The following is a 16248-nucleotide window of genomic DNA, read 5'->3' on the forward strand; positions in this document are numbered from 1 at the left end:
AAAGATGGGAAGGGGGGGAGATGGGTCCATCCACCAGGCACTGTGAAAGGTGGGTTGAACACAAACCAAAGTGAATTCAGCCTTTCATTCCTGGTGGTGCCATGGAGGCTGGGGAGGGTGGCGGGTGCAGGTGGCAAAGGCAGAGCTGAGGGGACACTGTCATGAGGGGCCCTATGTGCTGGGGAGATGGACTCTGGCACTGATTCAGGGCTCTTCACTTCTTATGTCACAACTCTAAGGGCTTGTTCCTATGGCAAACATGAGTAGCTGAAGAACAAAATAATTTCTGCTTGATCCATCAGGGTTTTGTTTGGTTTTGTTTTCCCACTGCAACCAAAGGCCTCCCTTAAATGTTTTCTTCCCTGACATGCAGTACTTTGGTTTGATCTTCAGATTTTCAAAGTTCTTCAGGTAGGACTGTTCAGTGTGAAGTAAAGTGAAATGAAACCCCATGTACTGACATGCACTGCTGCATGTTTCCTGTCTGAAAGCATCAGCCTTAACACCATCCCTCTCCTTGATGCACCCTGAGAGAGCAACCCGATGCTCCCTCAGTTTTGTCCCCTAGCACAGGAAGATGAAAAAACAAGGTGGCATGTTCAGCACTTCACACAGGCACAGAGGAATTTAGCCACTCACTAACACTGAAGTCAAGATGAGGGTCTGGCTCGGAGGCTCTGTGTTCTGACCAGAAGTCTATGAAAAAGTTATTCTCAATTTTGCAGTGACTACTTGAAACACTGAACAGCTTACGTTCTCTTCTACTTCCAGTTTAGACTGTGACAGGAACAAACTTATCCCTCCAGTAGCACTGAAGCCTCAGGAGAAGACAGCATGCACTGAGCATGACACAGCTTAGGCCATGCTCCACAGAGGGGTACCACTATCATCAGCAGCACTCATAGGAGCAGAAGGACTTGGTCCTGTTTAAGCACAGATTTGTACCTGAAGAGGAAAGACCAATAAAAAGTGAGATTAACGAAAGTGATTTTTTTCCCTATTTGCAAATAGGGCACCAAGGCATAGCAAGATGAAGTGACTTGGTACAGGCTGGAAAAGTCCATGATGGACTTGAATGTCTGAGCCTTAAGCTGAAATTTTCTTTCCAGGACCAGTCTGTTATGGAGAATTCACTTTCTGCCAGAGAAGCAGGGGGAAAGGAGACAGCAATGGTCCTCCTGGATGCTATTGATAATCATCAAATTGTTGGAATTTCTGCCTGAGAGACAAGGAAGGGAATATTGGCACAAGCAAGGCTTTGTGTTTCTCTATCAAGATAAAACTTCTGCCTCATTCACTGCCCATTAATGGAAGAAAGAGCTTGTGGGGTCTGGCAGAGCATGCCAGCAGCCTGCATATCTCCTGAACTATCCTAAGGGGATTTGTGAAGGCCTTGCCCAAGTCACCTCACAGCCCTGGGACTGAGGTGTGGGACAGGAGCAGTGCATAGCTCCTGGCACACCATGCCTGTGAGCAGAGTTCTCCCTCCCTGCTCGCCCCTCTGAGGCCTGACAGCTGCCCCACGGGCACTGCAGTCCCCTGAGATCCCTTCCCTGGGCAGGGATTCCATGCCATGGAGGTGCCCACTGGGGCTGCTGGGGTAAAGGGAGCACCCACAGGTACCCTCCTGCCAGCACAGCCCCATGGGCTGTGGGGTGGGCCAAGAGGGCTCCCTGGATGGAGAGTTTTCTCCTCTGCAGGGCTCCGTTCTTCCACCATGAAAGGGCTCCAGCCCTGCAGACATGCACAACTTGTGTCGGGAAAATGGACAAAGTCCTTTCTGGGCTAGATTCAAAATTCACAGATAGTCAAAATACTCAAAATGGAGGAGAAAGTGCTGGTCATGGCTCTTCATGTATCTGCCTGACAAAAACACTCCTATGAGAGGTGGAGAAAAACCCTTAGCAACAGCTACAGTTTAAATACCTTTGAGAGAAAGAATAATTGACAATGATACCTTTTTAGTCCTCATCCAAGAAGTGGTGAAACATTTAGCAGGGAAACAGTGGAGGAACTTATCAGCCTACCTATGGTTTTAAAGGTTGATAACTTGTCTGTGAATGACACAAATTTAAAGCACCACAATAATAAGCATTAGTCAAAAATAAAACAACCAGGATTTTGGTTTTTTTTTTTTTTTTTTTTTAACATTCAAAGCACAAACAGGTGACAATTCTGAAGAGCTGAGAGCTGGGTAACTAGGTGATGTCTTGGAATAAGCTCCAATACAAGGCTGACTCAAACACCTCAGCATGTGAGGGCAGCCCAGCCCCTGTGTGTCTTTTACTAAGCTAGTAAACGTTAAGTGCTGGCAGATGATTCCATTTCCCTTTCCTGGTCATAATCTCTGCAATTAAGACTAGTGATTATTTTGGTTTCTGAATTTATATACACAACATGACCCAAAGCAGTCTCCTGGGGTTTGAGACCAAGGGTGCAGCAAGATGGGGATGTGCCCAGCACTATGAAAACCAGCAGCAGCAGCTCAGGCTGGGGATGGTTGGTTGCCTGAGGAGACCAAGCTGCCATGGGAGACCCAGAGGCATTTCTGTACCCTGTGCTCTTCCACCTCACACATGGCTCAGCATGATCGCCACCCTCCTGCTACATATTGTAAACAAAAGCCCCACCAGAAACCACGTAATTATTGGTGTTTGTGAGTGCCAGGAAGTTATTCTCTTCTTCCTCCCATGGTGCAGGGGACAAAGCACCTGTACTCATTATCTCCCTGGCTGGGGGCTGCAGAGCTCCTGCTTTTCCGCTGTACACCTCCCACCGCCAGCTTTCCAGACAGAAAACCAGAAGTGCTGGTGATCATAACCCCTCGGGTTAGGACAGGGCCCAAGAGAGCAAAGCAAATGCCAGGTACAGGCAGGGCTTGCTGCTTCACTGAAGCTTTTCTGCAAGCCGGGAGCGTGCTGCCACACGCTGCAGGAGGGATATTGCTCTGTCTGATCACTTTGAAGGCTGGGGCGGTGCAGAGAGAGGAGAAGAGGCCAGTTAAGTGTGTTTATGTTTGAGAGGAATGAAGGAGAGCAGAGGACAGAGTGGAGGTGCCTGCGCCAGGGATGTGTCAGAGATCACTTCTTCCTCCTGGGCCAGAACACCAGCCTGGGACCACCAGCGTAGGAGGAAGCAGTGTGTGCAGAGCTGTATTTAAAGCAGGGAGAGGAAATTCGGAGAAGAGGGAACAGAAATCCCAAGAGACAGGATGGTGACAAAAGTGACACCAGGCTCCCAACCCGTGAGGTGTGCAGTATGGCGCAAATATACCACAGCAGCTTACCTTGCTGGGGTCTGGTTTCCCTTGGGAGAGGCTGAATTAGGGGAGTTAGGCACCTGGAGAACACTAAGTGTGACCAAGTCAAGGGAGGCGATCAGCTGCACCCCAGCTTTGCCATCTGTTATGACAAATGAAAAACAGATGCCCCATTTGCAACACTGCTGGGAGGAACTGCCTTCCCGAGAGTCTCACACAGCACAGGCTGAGTACTGTGTGCTGCCCCTTCCACCTGGCGCTGCACCCCACAAACAGCACTCTCAGCTCGGGGTGCAATCCAAGGGCTTTCTGAAAGAGTCCCCAAAAGGCAACCAAACCCCGAAGTGCAGACTTAATGCAGACACCCTGTGCAAGCCAACAAACCTTCTGCTGCAGGCCACAGATGAGTGAATCAACTGAACTCAGGCAGGGAACAGGTGAGTTCCAGAGTGCCTCTGCTTGGACAGAAGTGTCCAGCAGCTCCAAGGGTAGATAGACCACATCTCCTAACTTCCTAACTGTGGCATCCCAAGGAAAAAAGGCCCTAACCCTCATTCACCAAGGCTTTCTCAGTCTTTTGGGGAGGAAAGTGCATCACCAACAGGTATTTCAGAGTTATCAGTAATTTTCCGTGGAAGCAGAGATGGTTCAATGATTGCACTGGTTCTTTGGCGTTGCCAAAATGCTCCTGTAGATCCACCTGTATTTCAGCACATGAATTTTAATACTGCATGCCTTCTCTACCTAACACTTCTTTTAATTTAGTTTTTAAAATGCAGAATAAAATAAGTTGGTGGACAACCCTATTTGCAGAAAAAAAGCCAGACTTGAATTGAGAAAAAAATCAAACAAAGAAATCGAAGATATCTTACATTTTTCCTTATTTTTTTAGGTGGTTAGGAAACCAGCAATTGACTTCATACAGCACAACATATAACCAAAACTAATAGTAGCTTTGTAACAGGAAACCAAAATTGACAGCTCTTCTATGCATTATTGCTAATGCATAAACACTGATGATCAGAGGACTTAAGGCACACATCCCATCCATATGACAGCACCTCCATGTTACTCATGATCTCTGCTTGTAAAAAACTTAAATTTGTCCCTTAATGGTAAGGGTAAGAAGAAATTGAAAGGAGAACTGTGTTTGTGAAATGCTTATTTTTAAATGTGAATTTTTTAAAGGTCCCCTGACATTCCACATCAAAGAAGCCGAAATATTTACAGCCAAAAACTTCTGCAAGGAACATAGACTTCTGCAGAAGATTTGAGATCAATTTTTCTTTCAGTCACTGGAGGCTAATTCACATTTCTAGGTGAAATGATTTAAATTCAGCAAGTGTGTCTCAGACGTCTGAAATAGTAATCTGGAGCTGTTCCACTAGAGAAAGGAGAGGGAAACAAGAAGCTGTAGGTTCAGACCCACAAGAACTCACAGCAGTGCCTATAACTACGTAGGTGCTGCTGCTGAACCTGCACAAACACAGCATTTGAACCTAAGAAACTCGTAGGAACAAAGTGATTACAACAGCGAAATACCATTATGCCTTCTAAGATCCTGAACTTAAAGGGATGTTTCATCAAAAGGCACTGCAGCCCATCAATCACTATCTACTCCCCTTACACGAGTCCTTGGCAGGGCTCCACTCTTGCTTTGGGGTGTTGATTCCCTCCAGCCGCCCTCTGGTGCCGGCATCCAGCCTTGCAGGCAGGTGCGATCCCCGTCCAGCGAGGCGGGCTCAGCACGGCCGGCAAGGACAAGCCACAGCCACCACACTCCTGTCATAACCGAGCTGGGAAAACAGCACTGCATAGCCCTTCCTTGCATCCTGCAAGAATTCTGCCATCTGCACATTCTTTGCAAGATCCATCATCTGAAGTCACAAAACGCAATGCGTTTCAGGCTCGTATATGGCTAAAATGTCTGTTGTCTGCTTTTAAGTACACAGAATAAACATGACACATACACTGCCGCATCCATCTTCCCGTTTTATTGTAACCCCCCAAAATGATCCATGGGGATGGTCAGCTTCCCCTCCAGTCTTGGTTAATGAATGTAAAAGAAACACTGTAAGACCCATCACACTGGGCCTGACCCTGAAATTGGGCTCCCTTAAATCACGGCTGCAGGACACAGTGAGCAGCATTACCCAACCCAACTTTCACATGCTTAGAGCTTTTTAAAATGTTGGATTAGCACATCTCTAAGTTAAGTTACGACTTTTACTAGGCAAACAAAACCTCTCAAGGCAACTTACTCAGTTCTACTCAGCTTTTCCAAAGGACTGTGGATAGCCTACTTGTCCTGAGCCAAGTCTACCAGGTGCTGTGTTAAGTGGGAGAGGCTGGGGTAAGACGGTGTCCCAAGCTTAACTAGCCCCTCTCAACCTGAGCAGAAGACTGCTCCCAACTCCAGATTTCTCAGCCAATTGCCACAAAACATGCAACAGTACAGACTATGCATAAAAGTACCTGCAAACAGGACAGCCTCTCCCTGCCCACAAGTGCATTACTCTATCAGAGTACTTCCATATGCAGAAAAAGCTCCAGGCACTCAGGTGTGGCGACAGCAGGTCTGGTTCATACACCACCTTCACTGATGGAGGTGGTCTAGCAGCACAGCACTTAGTGACAACTCAGGCAAGTCTGAAGTCCTGCCTGAGCAAGGAAATGGAGAAAGAACTGCACACAAAAATCAGACTTACTTATTTCTTTGCCCTGTCCTCACAAGAAAAGAATGCCATGTAACAAGGAGGAGAGGCATTAATTATGGCTAGGAGTGGTTAAAAATAGGTGTATCCTCAGCTGTTGTGTTTCCAGAACAGGAATGTGATACTTGAGCATTCTACAGAGTCCAAGAGGTGTGGGAAGATGGTAATTCTAGTCAGTTTTGTGTAAGGCCTGGAGACGTCGGTGGGTTGTAGGCTCCTAGCCTTTTATAACAGCAATAGGTCTCAGTTTAATGGCTTTCTTGCTGATGCCAGCTTCGTGGCAGGTGTTAACCACATCAGTCACGTTCTTATAAGACTCTGGTGCCTGGAGGAAAAAAAAAAAAGGTCAGGTGTAGGCTTTTGAAAGCCACTCTTCACAAAAATAACTATATAAATGAATGTAGGGTGTAGAAGCAGGTGAACATATTGAGAATCTGGTCCACCTTATGTATCTAAGAAATCTGTAAGACACTTAGCCTTCCAAATAAGCTCTCATCATATTTCAGATAAAATATCAGCTATTTTAATCAAGTTTTTCAGATAACCTGTGCCCCAGCATGTGAGAGTGTCAAGCCTCATTATCTAGTAGGAAGTGACTCCAACTTCTTTATAGGTAGCGTTTATCTTCACTGCCCCTTAGTGACAGTAGTCAAGGTTTAACTCTAGAGCTTGCCCCTCTGGGCCCTATTCTGACAAGGAAGCTGCTCTTAAATAGAGACTTTAATGTGATCAACATGTTCATACAACACCAACACCCAGAAACACATGTGCCAAGTGCCAAATGATTAACACTTTTATGAGTGAGGTTGTGAACAGAAAAGGCATGTTCATGTTAATGCAGAGGAACTGGAAGTCATAATATTCAAAGTTTTCTGACCATTCAGGGTTCTCTTCTTGAGCAAATATGGGAGTTCATCTTAAAAGAGGATCTTTCAAGCTGCCACTAATCTACATGAAAGCTGCAGTGTAAGGTAAATTTAAAGCAGGGAAAACATCATTCAAGAAGAAAATCCATAGAACATAGCTACTTTTGTAGATGCTCACACAAAGATAGCAATTATCCCTATCACCAGGCAGAAAGGAAAAAACATACCCCACAAAACCTATCAATCTGGCATCTCCCCTTTCAGCATGCTTTTAGGATAGAGAACACTTCATACCATTTTCCAAAACATTTGACAGCTCTATCAAAAACCACACAAGCTGCATATTTAGAGTACTGGCAATTGCTTAACACTGCAAAAAAAACAGGCCAAGGAGGATCATTCAGCCAGGAAGCAAGACCCCCTTTTCCTTCTAAGATAATGAAGTACTAAACTCACCTCTTCCATGACCAGTTTGGGAGAGGCAACACGGATGGCAATGCCCATGTCAGCCAGCTTGTCCAGTACATCCTGGAAGTCCAAGTTACGTCGAGATTTGGCTCGAGACAGTGCACGACCCTAGGCCAACAGTTTTGTTAGTTCTATTTTTTGTAGCAGTTTGGAAAAACAAAACTCTTTCTTATCAAAAAAAGCCATTATTGCATTATAAGCAAACACAGAATGACTGAGAGCACAGACCACGGTAAACCTCAATACAGGAAATTAATTTTGTCTTCAGGTCACAAGCTCCTGCAAAATCACCCCTCTGGTATGATAGCTAGGAAAGTTTCATTTGTATAACACACTTGTCTGCAAGTGTCTTTTGACCCAAACCAAACAGTGTTCAGGACTTGCAATTGACTGGAAGATACTTCTCTTCCTCAACGACTGTCTCACACTGTGAGTAACAGGGGAGGAAATACTTTCTCTTAACTACTGAGGAGTTTTATATAGACAGCCTCAGCATAGTTAATCCCTCCCATTAGCTCAGAGATAGCAGAATTTGGTAAAAGGAACTTATTCTCCACATCTTCATCCTAACATCTGCCTTATAAAAAGCAGTATCCCCTACATTTTCTGCAGAAGTAGTCACAACTACTCAGTAAGGGACAAAGACTTCTACCTTGCAGTTCTCCTGGGCAGGGACTACTGGCAAGGCTACTCTCTACTTGTATGACCAACAGATGAATTACACACTGGATGACCCTTCAACAACTTTTTTCTCTGGGTGACACTCTCACCCCAACCCCTCCCTGAAATAACTTAACTTACAGCTCCATGGCAAGTAGTTCCAAAGGTCTCAGTCATGCCTTGCTCTGTGCCAGTGAGGACATAGCTACAGGTGCCCATTGTGCCACCGATCAAAACGGGCTGTCCAGTCAGCTGTGGATGCAAAGCATTCATTCGTAAGAAAAAGCTGAAAAAACTCATTCTTAATAAAAGTCTGAGAGGAACTGTATCTCCAGAAAGGGAGGTCAGATAAACATTCCTTGAGAGCATCCCTGGTTGTCTCAGGTCCCTGGAATCACGGATTCTAGAAAACTAACTGCAGTGAAAGATGCAGACCAGTAGATCAAAAGTCTTGTGTCCAACAGACAGACAAGGCAAACCACTGAATCCTGCCCTTGGCATAAAGGACTTCTTTCCTTTCATGTTCCTCCAACCATTTTGGGTGTGGAGCAGAAGGAGGAGCTCAACGTCCCAAAGATCTAACACACACACAAGCTGAATATTGCCATCCCACCAGGATTCCAGTGTTGTAACCTTAAAAAATGAACTAACAGCATTTAGGTATCTGTTAGGGACCCTAAAATGGTCCGAGCAATCCAAAACTCTCTATTTCCTTCTCCCAAAGCTAAACTTACTTGATAATCAACAGCAATAAGAGGATGGTGAGGAGGGAAGGCCCTGGTTGATCCCTTTCTGTGCACCAGCAGAGTCCGCTCCTTCCCATCCACGACGTGCTGTTCCACTTTGGCAATATTGTGAGACACATCATAGATAACGTGCATGTCAAGGTCGTCTGGGGTTGTGTTGAAGACTTTGGCGAAGGCCTGAAACGAGAGCAAATCAGGATGTGAGATACAAGATCATCATAATTCAGCCACAGTAGAACTGAATACAACAATGCTGATAATGACAGAATTGGACTGCATAGATTGTTTCCCTGCCCACTGGCAGCTTCCTGTTGTAATACAGTCAGGTATCAATTAGGCAAATTTGTGCAACCCTGAAAAGCTGGCTTTAGCAACAAACCCCCCCAATTTTAGCAACAAAACCCCCAGTTGTCTAGTATCCTCTTTTTCCAGCTAAAGGCATTTTCAAAAACACTGCTTAAGTGGCTTCTGCCAAGTACAATCGAGTGATGCTGAGAAGTTTTAGATAGTCATGACTACAGCTTTATGCAAGTCTCTCCAGAAAAAAAAGTTTAAGAAACATAAAAATGAAATTAAGTTAAATAGTGCAACTACTCTTTGTTCTCTATATCTATGATGAAGGAGCAAAAATATCTGCATCACAGACAACTCTGCTCCTACCTGTCGTGTCAGGAAAGTCATGGAAGAGCGGTTAACCCAGGCATAGTTGCCAGCAGCTGCCATTCCCTTCAAGTAATCTTGTCCCTCTGCAGAGGCAATCCTGGCACATGCCAGCTGGCGATCATTCACTATGATTTTGTCCCGTTTCATAGCTTTTTCCATAGCCACCAGTGCATCTGGGAAATAAACACAGTAAGTCAAAATAAATACAGTATTTACAAAAATAAAAACAGTAAGTCAAAGTGACTTCTTAATTCTGCTCCAATCTTTGAGATTAACATGGGTGTCTGTAGTTTATAGTCTAAAACTGAACTCATCTGTCCAGTGGTGAAGCCCAAGGCTATTTCTCAAATGCAAAAGCAAGTCTGTGGCAGAACATTATCAATTGTTTGCAAACAGGTAACAGCTAACCAGGCAATTCAGGATGCTCTTACCAACTGCACTGTAAGAAATGCTCTTTGGTGCTGGAGTTTGCTGTCAGTGACAAGACCATGCTGAGGAGTTTACCTCAGTCCAGGCAGCTACACCAGTCAGATCATACCTGTGGCAACTTGGTGGCCCAGCCCTCTGCTTCCACTGTGGATCATCACGCACACCTGCCCTTTGTGGTCAATGCCCATTTTCTTGGCAGCATACTCGTTGTAAATCTCATCCACCACCTGGATCTCGGCATAATGATTTCCGGCTCCCAGGGTCCCCAGCTGCCAATCACAAGACACTGATCAGACAGGGCAGGGGAAGCAGCCTCTGGGAGCACAGGGGAGAGCTACAGCAACAGGCGAAAGGGCACATTGCTACAGCAAGGTTTTGGGTTTAGAAAAGGTTTTTTTGGGGGAAAAAGATCCCCATGTAAACCAGAAGGAAGTCGAACACAGTCGCATTACCACTTTCTTTTTTGTTCAAATTTGTAACTACACCTGTGCTGTTGGAACAAGACTGCAATTAAACAAAAGGAGACAGGATCTACACACAGACTGTGCTGCCACTGTTTTCCAACTCACTTTGGCCCGGATGGGAAGAGTATAGAGTATTGAGACTTCATCTTCAGTTTGTACAGACAAAGCAGACAGTCTTGGTTATATACTATACTTGGTTATACCTCCACAAAGAAGTTACAACATCTTGTTAATTAGGTACCTAAAACTTTTCAGTAGATTAAGACAAGATATTCCATTTCCAAGCCCGATTTTTTTCAACTCTGTAACAGATGATCATGTATTTGCAAAGCAAATGTGAAAACTGGGGACATAACGTTATTTTGAGGTTAAATTGCTATAATTTTGCCCCATCCCAATTAACAAATAATAATATCAATATCAAGAATATACAAGAAAGCTTTAGAAATGTACCATTAGTATAGCCATCTCAAATTATTCTACACAAAGCAGTGAGACACTACATATACAGAAATGAAAACCAACTCTTAAACTGTGATTCAGTTATGAGCTAGTTCCATTTATAATTATATCTTTTCTTGCCCTGCTATTAACTTGCTGAGCAAACATGGACAAAAGTTGAACATTAATGTGCCCATCTCTCCAAAACAAAATACATCTGGACGTGGAAATACCACCCAATATAACTTCCAGTAGCCGGTGTTAACAGATGAAAACCCAATGGCCCCAGGGACCTTGGGTATACCCAGTATTATTCTCTTCTGCTGCAATTCTGTCTAGAACTATTCAGAACTGACCTCACCATCTCACCTTTCCCCCTGCCCACAAATGTTAGACAGAGTTTCAAAAAAAGACACTGAATTAGAGAACTATTCTCTAACCTTTACAATTGAATCCTGGGAGCATACACAGCCCTTCTGAAAACATAACATTACCTGAGGCAGGCCCCTTTTCTTTGCCCTTGAAGAGACTTTGTTGGGGTCAGCCTGTAGCATTCTTCCATATTCCTCACAGTGCTCCTTGTCCTCTGCCCAGGCATAGCCCTCTCGGAGAGACCAGTCCACACCCATCTCCAGGGCCTCTTCCAAATCCCTACAATTATCAAACACTTACATAAGATGATTATCCTTGGATATACTCAAAACTCCACTGGATATGGCCTTGAGCAATTTGACGCAATTTTTTTTTAAGACTTAACTTTAGATTTAGATACTTCCTGCAAGGAGTAGGACGAGATAACCTCAAAAGATCCCATCCAACCTGAATTATTCTATTATGTTATGCTCAGCCCCCAACTCTCCTAACAACAAGTCCAGCTTCTTAATACTCCATGAAAGTCAAGCTCTACAGATATATTAACTTTTGGTATGTCATCACTTTTTCCTCTTTGCTGGGTGGGAAATATCCTATCTATAATCCTATTTCTCATCCCTTTCAAAAGAGACCTTTATGTTCATGGAAGTTTGCTGCCAGAAGAAATGAGAACCCAGCAAGAACCTTTAAGGGGTTTAAATGGGGGAAGAAAGAGCTGACTGTGCATTGATGATTATGTCAGTCCTGGTAAAGCACCTATGCAGAAAGAATGGAAGGCATTTTAAAATTACTTTTCCTTTCCTAAGTCTCCTACTGACAAATCTTGCATCAAACCAAACAACAGAGGTGTCCCCTCTAGTGATGTGTGCACAAAGTCATTCTCTTACTTGGCATTCATGGGGATGACACCCTTGGAGCCGACACCAACAGGAATGTGGTCAAACATAGCCTGGGCGAGCTGCTCTTTCACCGGCTGCACATCGCTTTCATCCAAATTTGTCCGCAGCAAGCGCACACCACAGTTGATGTCAAAGCCGACACCACCTACAAGTGGAGAAAAAGCCATGTCAGGGAGCATGTACTGAATGCTGTAATCTCACTCCTCTTCTTGTGACACAATGCTGGGGGAAAAAAAGCAGAATTGCATTAAGCGCTGTTTTAGCAGATTTACATGAAGCCTCAGACTTCAAGACAAAGCTGTACAATTGCCTCCGGGGTCTGTGTTTACAAAGGTACTCCAGCAAGTTGACAAAGAGAAGTGGACACAATTACAGAACACACAGCCCATGGAAAGCAGAGAGAATGTTCCTGTTCTGCTGGCTAAGGTCAGAAGAAAAGTGACAGATCTTAGAATGGCTCCCTAATGTAAAATGTTCTTGAAAGCAATCCCCAAAAATAAGTTTGTTTTTGAATCTTCACTAGAATAAATAATAAAGTTATAAGAAGTAACTATTACTTACAAAGAATATTAAACTTCAGTTCTTGGTGTTTTACTTAACTCTTACTATTTATAATGATAAATTCTATATGGCAACACCAAATGTGAAATATAGTCATGCCACCTTTAGTATGAAGGTTCTGGTATTACTAATGTTAGAGGGGAGATACCAAACTAAGAGACCTTGGGTCTGAGTCAATCAGGAACACTTGAACTGATCAAAGCAAAACTGAAACATGAGTATCATGTTCCCGGACAACCACACAAGCTTCAATCTGTCAGTAACCAGAGATCTGGGTGTTTACTAAAAAGACAGACATACTGTAAGCTCATGTTTTAAGTATAAAAATATCCTCAGAAGACTTCAAAACTGAGGGATATCGTAAGTCCAAGCTGCAAACACAAGGGCAACTCTCCCTGTACTGTTTAGCTGTTTTCAGTGTAACTAACTGCTCCATAAAGAATAAAGATTCTAAGTGCAAGAATTAAGCACCCCTTAACTCCCTAAAATTCTCATATTTTTTGCTTTGTTTCTGAATGTAAAGTACTGTAAAGTCCTGCCATTTTGAAAAGTATTTTTATGCCATCCCAGATATTTCTCAGAGCAGGTTAAGTCAGTCATCCTTACCTGGTGAAACCACTGCTTCAGGATCACTCATATCAAAGGCAGCCATATTGCCAATAGCAAATCCATAACCAGAATGGACATCTGGAAGGCCTATTGATCTCTGAAATACAATTTTAAAGCTTCATGAAACTCAGTGCTGCAGAGATGCCTTGGTTATACTTTGCCTTGTGGCAGTGGTTGTCACACTTGCAAAAAAATATACCAAAAAGAGAAAGGATGTTCAGATGTAGGTGGAGTGAACACAACTCAGGTGAGGATCTGATCTCCTGCACTTACAGGACATTCAAAAAAAGCAGAGAGCAGATCTCTGAAGCAAACACCCCGTAATACCCAGAACGTTACCAGAAATTTGAACTTTTCATTATGTATTCAAGTGCTACCACACACTGAAGTAAACAGTACTTTTGAATGAGATTATTTGCTTCCTCTGCCTCTCCTTGCCATCACTAAGAAATCATTGGTTTGGAAATAAAAAGTGAAGACCTGAATATGTACATGCTTGTAGCATCTCTTTTACAAACTACCAGCCAAAATTCCCATTTTAGCAGGTTGTTACTATTCTACCATACTCCATTTTGGCATGACCCTAAGGCATTTAACAGCACGATGTACCTTTTACTGCATCCATAAATTCAAAACTTCTGCCAAAAGAGACAAAAAAAAAATCTGTTATTTGTTCCTTATTAATATAAGCAATATTGAATGTGAAAAGGATAATTTCCACATCGTACTTCGCACTTCTTGAAAAGAGTCACAGGTAAGCATTTTCCTCCTGCATCATTATATCTGATGCTTTGCTTCCAAAAAGGCACAGGATGAAAGAAGGCAATGTTGAGTGCATGTGAAGGCTCACTACTCACATGAGGCCAGTAACAATAATACAGACAGACAACAGTACCATCTCCTGTTCTCTCCACACTTCTCCATGTATTTCAGAGCAGAGGCAATTCAAAACCAACAAGCAGTTAGTATGAACAGTGCGGAAAGGTGGCTCAAGAAGGTGAAACAGCATGAACAGCTATATCTCAAAAGACAAGGAGTGAAGCAAGTGGCTACTTCCCTTTCTGACAACTTAGTTTTGCAGCCTGCCCTTGCAAGCACTCCTTACTCAGACACACATTCCTAACACACAAACTGCCTTGAGAAGAACTTTGGCCCATACCTCTTCTCATGAGAGAGTTCCCATTTGGAATACAATAATCTCAGGAAAATGGGAACAGAAAAAGAGCAGATTTTCAAAGCAGATACTCACGTGAACAATTCCAGGCAATGCAGCCACATTCCCAATCTGTTTCATAGCAGGCAAGAAGCCACCCGCACCTGAAAAAGATTTTTTTGAAAAGTAATTTGATAATTTACCATGATAACCACAACAAAACACTTTCTAAAGAGACTGTTTAAAACACTGGCAATTAAAAAAAAAAAAAGTCAGCCACTGACAAGACTTCTGATCTGATATGAAGAGCCTGCCGGTGACGGCCTGTGCCGCTGCCCGGGCCGCCGCGGCACGCACGGCGGGAACTCGCTCCTGTCTGCCGCCTCTGCAGACCCCGCCGCCTACCCCCCGGGCCCGGGGAGGGACGTGCGGGGACCGCCCCGGGGCACAGCACACGGCCTCTTCCCGCAGGCAGCGGTGACAGGACAAGAGAAGTGCCTTAAGCTGTGCCAGGAGAGGTTTAGCTTGAACGTTAGAAGAAATTTCTTCACGGAAAGCGTGAAGAAATTCCACACGTTGGAACGGGCTGCCTACGGAGGTGGTGGAGTCACTGTCCCTGGAAGCGTTCAATGAGAGGATGGACGTGGCACTCAGTGCCGTGGCCTGGCTGGCATGGGAGCGTTCGGTCCCCGGCTGGACTCGGTTCTGTGCGCACCGACTGATTCTGAGCCACCCCCCGGGGCAGGGGGCCCGCATCCCGCTCCCCGCCGGACCCACCTCCGCCGCGGCAGGCATTGCGCAGCTCCTCGAACATCAGCTTCTCCAGCGGGTCGTTCACGTAGAAAACGCCCTCCACCTGCGGGGAGAGCCGTCAGCCGCCCGGCTGTGCCCGGGCCGCCCCGACCCCGCGCCCCTTCCCCCGACCCCAGCCCCGGCCACCCAGGCCCCCTCCCACGCACACGCATGTTCGGCACGAAGCCCTTCTTGATCCGCCAGCAGTTCTTGTCAATCTTGTCCAGGTACTGTAGCTCATCGTTGTAGCTGCGGCTCATGGCGGCGGCGTTGCCGGTCGGCGGATCCCGATGGCAGCGCCGGCCGGCGGCAGGAACTGACGCGGACCCCGCGGCAGCAGCGGACAGGAGCCGCCGAGGCTCAAACCCGCTCCCTCAGCGCCGCCTCCATCAGCCCGGCCATCCCTCAGCCGTGCCGAGGGCGGGCCCGCCCCGCCCCGCCCCGCCCCGCCCCAGCCAAGCCGATGTCGGACCCGTCTCCGTCAGTCCGTCCGTCCCTCAGCCGTGCCGAGGGCAGGCCCGCCCCAGCCAAGCCGATGTCGGACCCGTCTCCGTCCGTCTGTCCGTCCCTCAGCCGTGCCGAGGGCAGGCCCGCCCCAGCCAAGCCGATGTCGGACCCGTCTCCGTCAGTCCGTCCGTCCCTCAGCCGTGCCCGCCCCAGCCAAGCCCATGCCGCACCCATCTCCCACGCTGGGGCAGCCCGCGGCAGGGACTCGGTACCCGCGGGCCGGGGTGTGAGAGAAAGCGCGGCGGGCTGGGTTGTACCTGACTGCCTACTCCCTCGCACGACCTACGACTTCTGGGCTAGTTTGTGTGGAAAAACCCCAAGTATTTTTTTCAAGTGTCGGTGCGTGCTGACCCTCGAGGCAGAGTGCCTGTGGCCCGTGGGGTGTTGAGGTGCCGTCCTGCAGCAGGTGGGATGAGCTCGCTCAGCTCCGAACAGGCAAAATCTGCCTGCGCCCCATCACTGATGGCGTTTCTCGGCATGAGGGAAACAGGTGTTTGGGGGCCAGAGCCGGCTTCCCGTCCACGTTTGGCCAAAGCACGAGCACCTACGCGTTGCAGGGCAGGCATGGCCTCTGCAGAACTGTGTTCACATTTGCACACTAATAAAGTACTGGGGAAAAAAAGGAGGAGAAAGAAAGAGGGTAAG

General features: G+C 46.0%; 2 protein-coding genes across 2 annotated transcripts; one reads left to right on the forward strand and one right to left on the reverse strand.

The window, feature by feature from the left end:
- Positions 1 to 4072: 4072 nt before the first annotated feature.
- RTCB (RNA 2',3'-cyclic phosphate and 5'-OH ligase) lies at positions 4073 to 15451 on the reverse strand. Its single transcript, XM_066183995.1, has 12 exons — positions 15264 to 15451; positions 15082 to 15160; positions 14401 to 14468; positions 13149 to 13248; positions 11970 to 12126; positions 11205 to 11361; positions 9915 to 10074; positions 9374 to 9549; positions 8702 to 8890; positions 8109 to 8219; positions 7296 to 7415; positions 4073 to 6298 (listed from the first exon to the last, which is right to left on the reverse strand). The coding sequence occupies exons 1-12, from the start codon at positions 15354 to 15356 to the stop codon at positions 6191 to 6193; spliced, it is 1518 nt and encodes a 505-aa protein (XP_066040092.1). The 5' UTR covers positions 15357 to 15451; the 3' UTR covers positions 4073 to 6190.
- LOC136290345 (cornifin-A-like) lies at positions 15355 to 15864 on the forward strand. Its single transcript, XM_066184691.1, has one exon. The coding sequence runs from the start codon at positions 15355 to 15357 to the stop codon at positions 15862 to 15864; it is 510 nt and encodes a 169-aa protein (XP_066040788.1).
- The last annotated feature ends 384 nt before the right edge of the window (positions 15865 to 16248 follow it).

Source organism: Chamaea fasciata, unplaced genomic scaffold (genome assembly GCF_029207755.1).
Source record: "Chamaea fasciata isolate MVZ Bird 193981 ecotype frontalis unplaced genomic scaffold, bChaFas1.0.hap1 SCAF_5, whole genome shotgun sequence".
Lineage (NCBI taxonomy): Eukaryota > Metazoa > Chordata > Aves > Passeriformes > Sylviidae > Chamaea > Chamaea fasciata.

Excerpts from the sequence above, each read along its gene's own strand:
- LOC136290345 (XM_066184691.1), top strand. The coding sequence starts at position 15,355 with ATGGCGGCGGCGTTGCCGGTCGGCGGATCCCGATGGCAGCGCCGGCCG.
- RTCB (XM_066183995.1), bottom strand. The coding sequence starts at position 15,356 with ATGAGCCGCAGCTACAACGATGAGCTACAGTACCTGGACAAGATTGAC. Across the intron at positions 12,127-13,148 it reads TGAAGCAGTGGTTTCACCAG|GTGGTGTCGGCTTTGACATC; the intron begins GTAAGGATGACT and ends CTCCACTTGTAG. Across the intron at positions 7,416-8,108 it reads GAACTACTTGCCATGGAGCT|GGTCGTGCACTGTCTCGAGC; the intron begins GTAAGTTAAGTT and ends CTGTTGGCCTAG.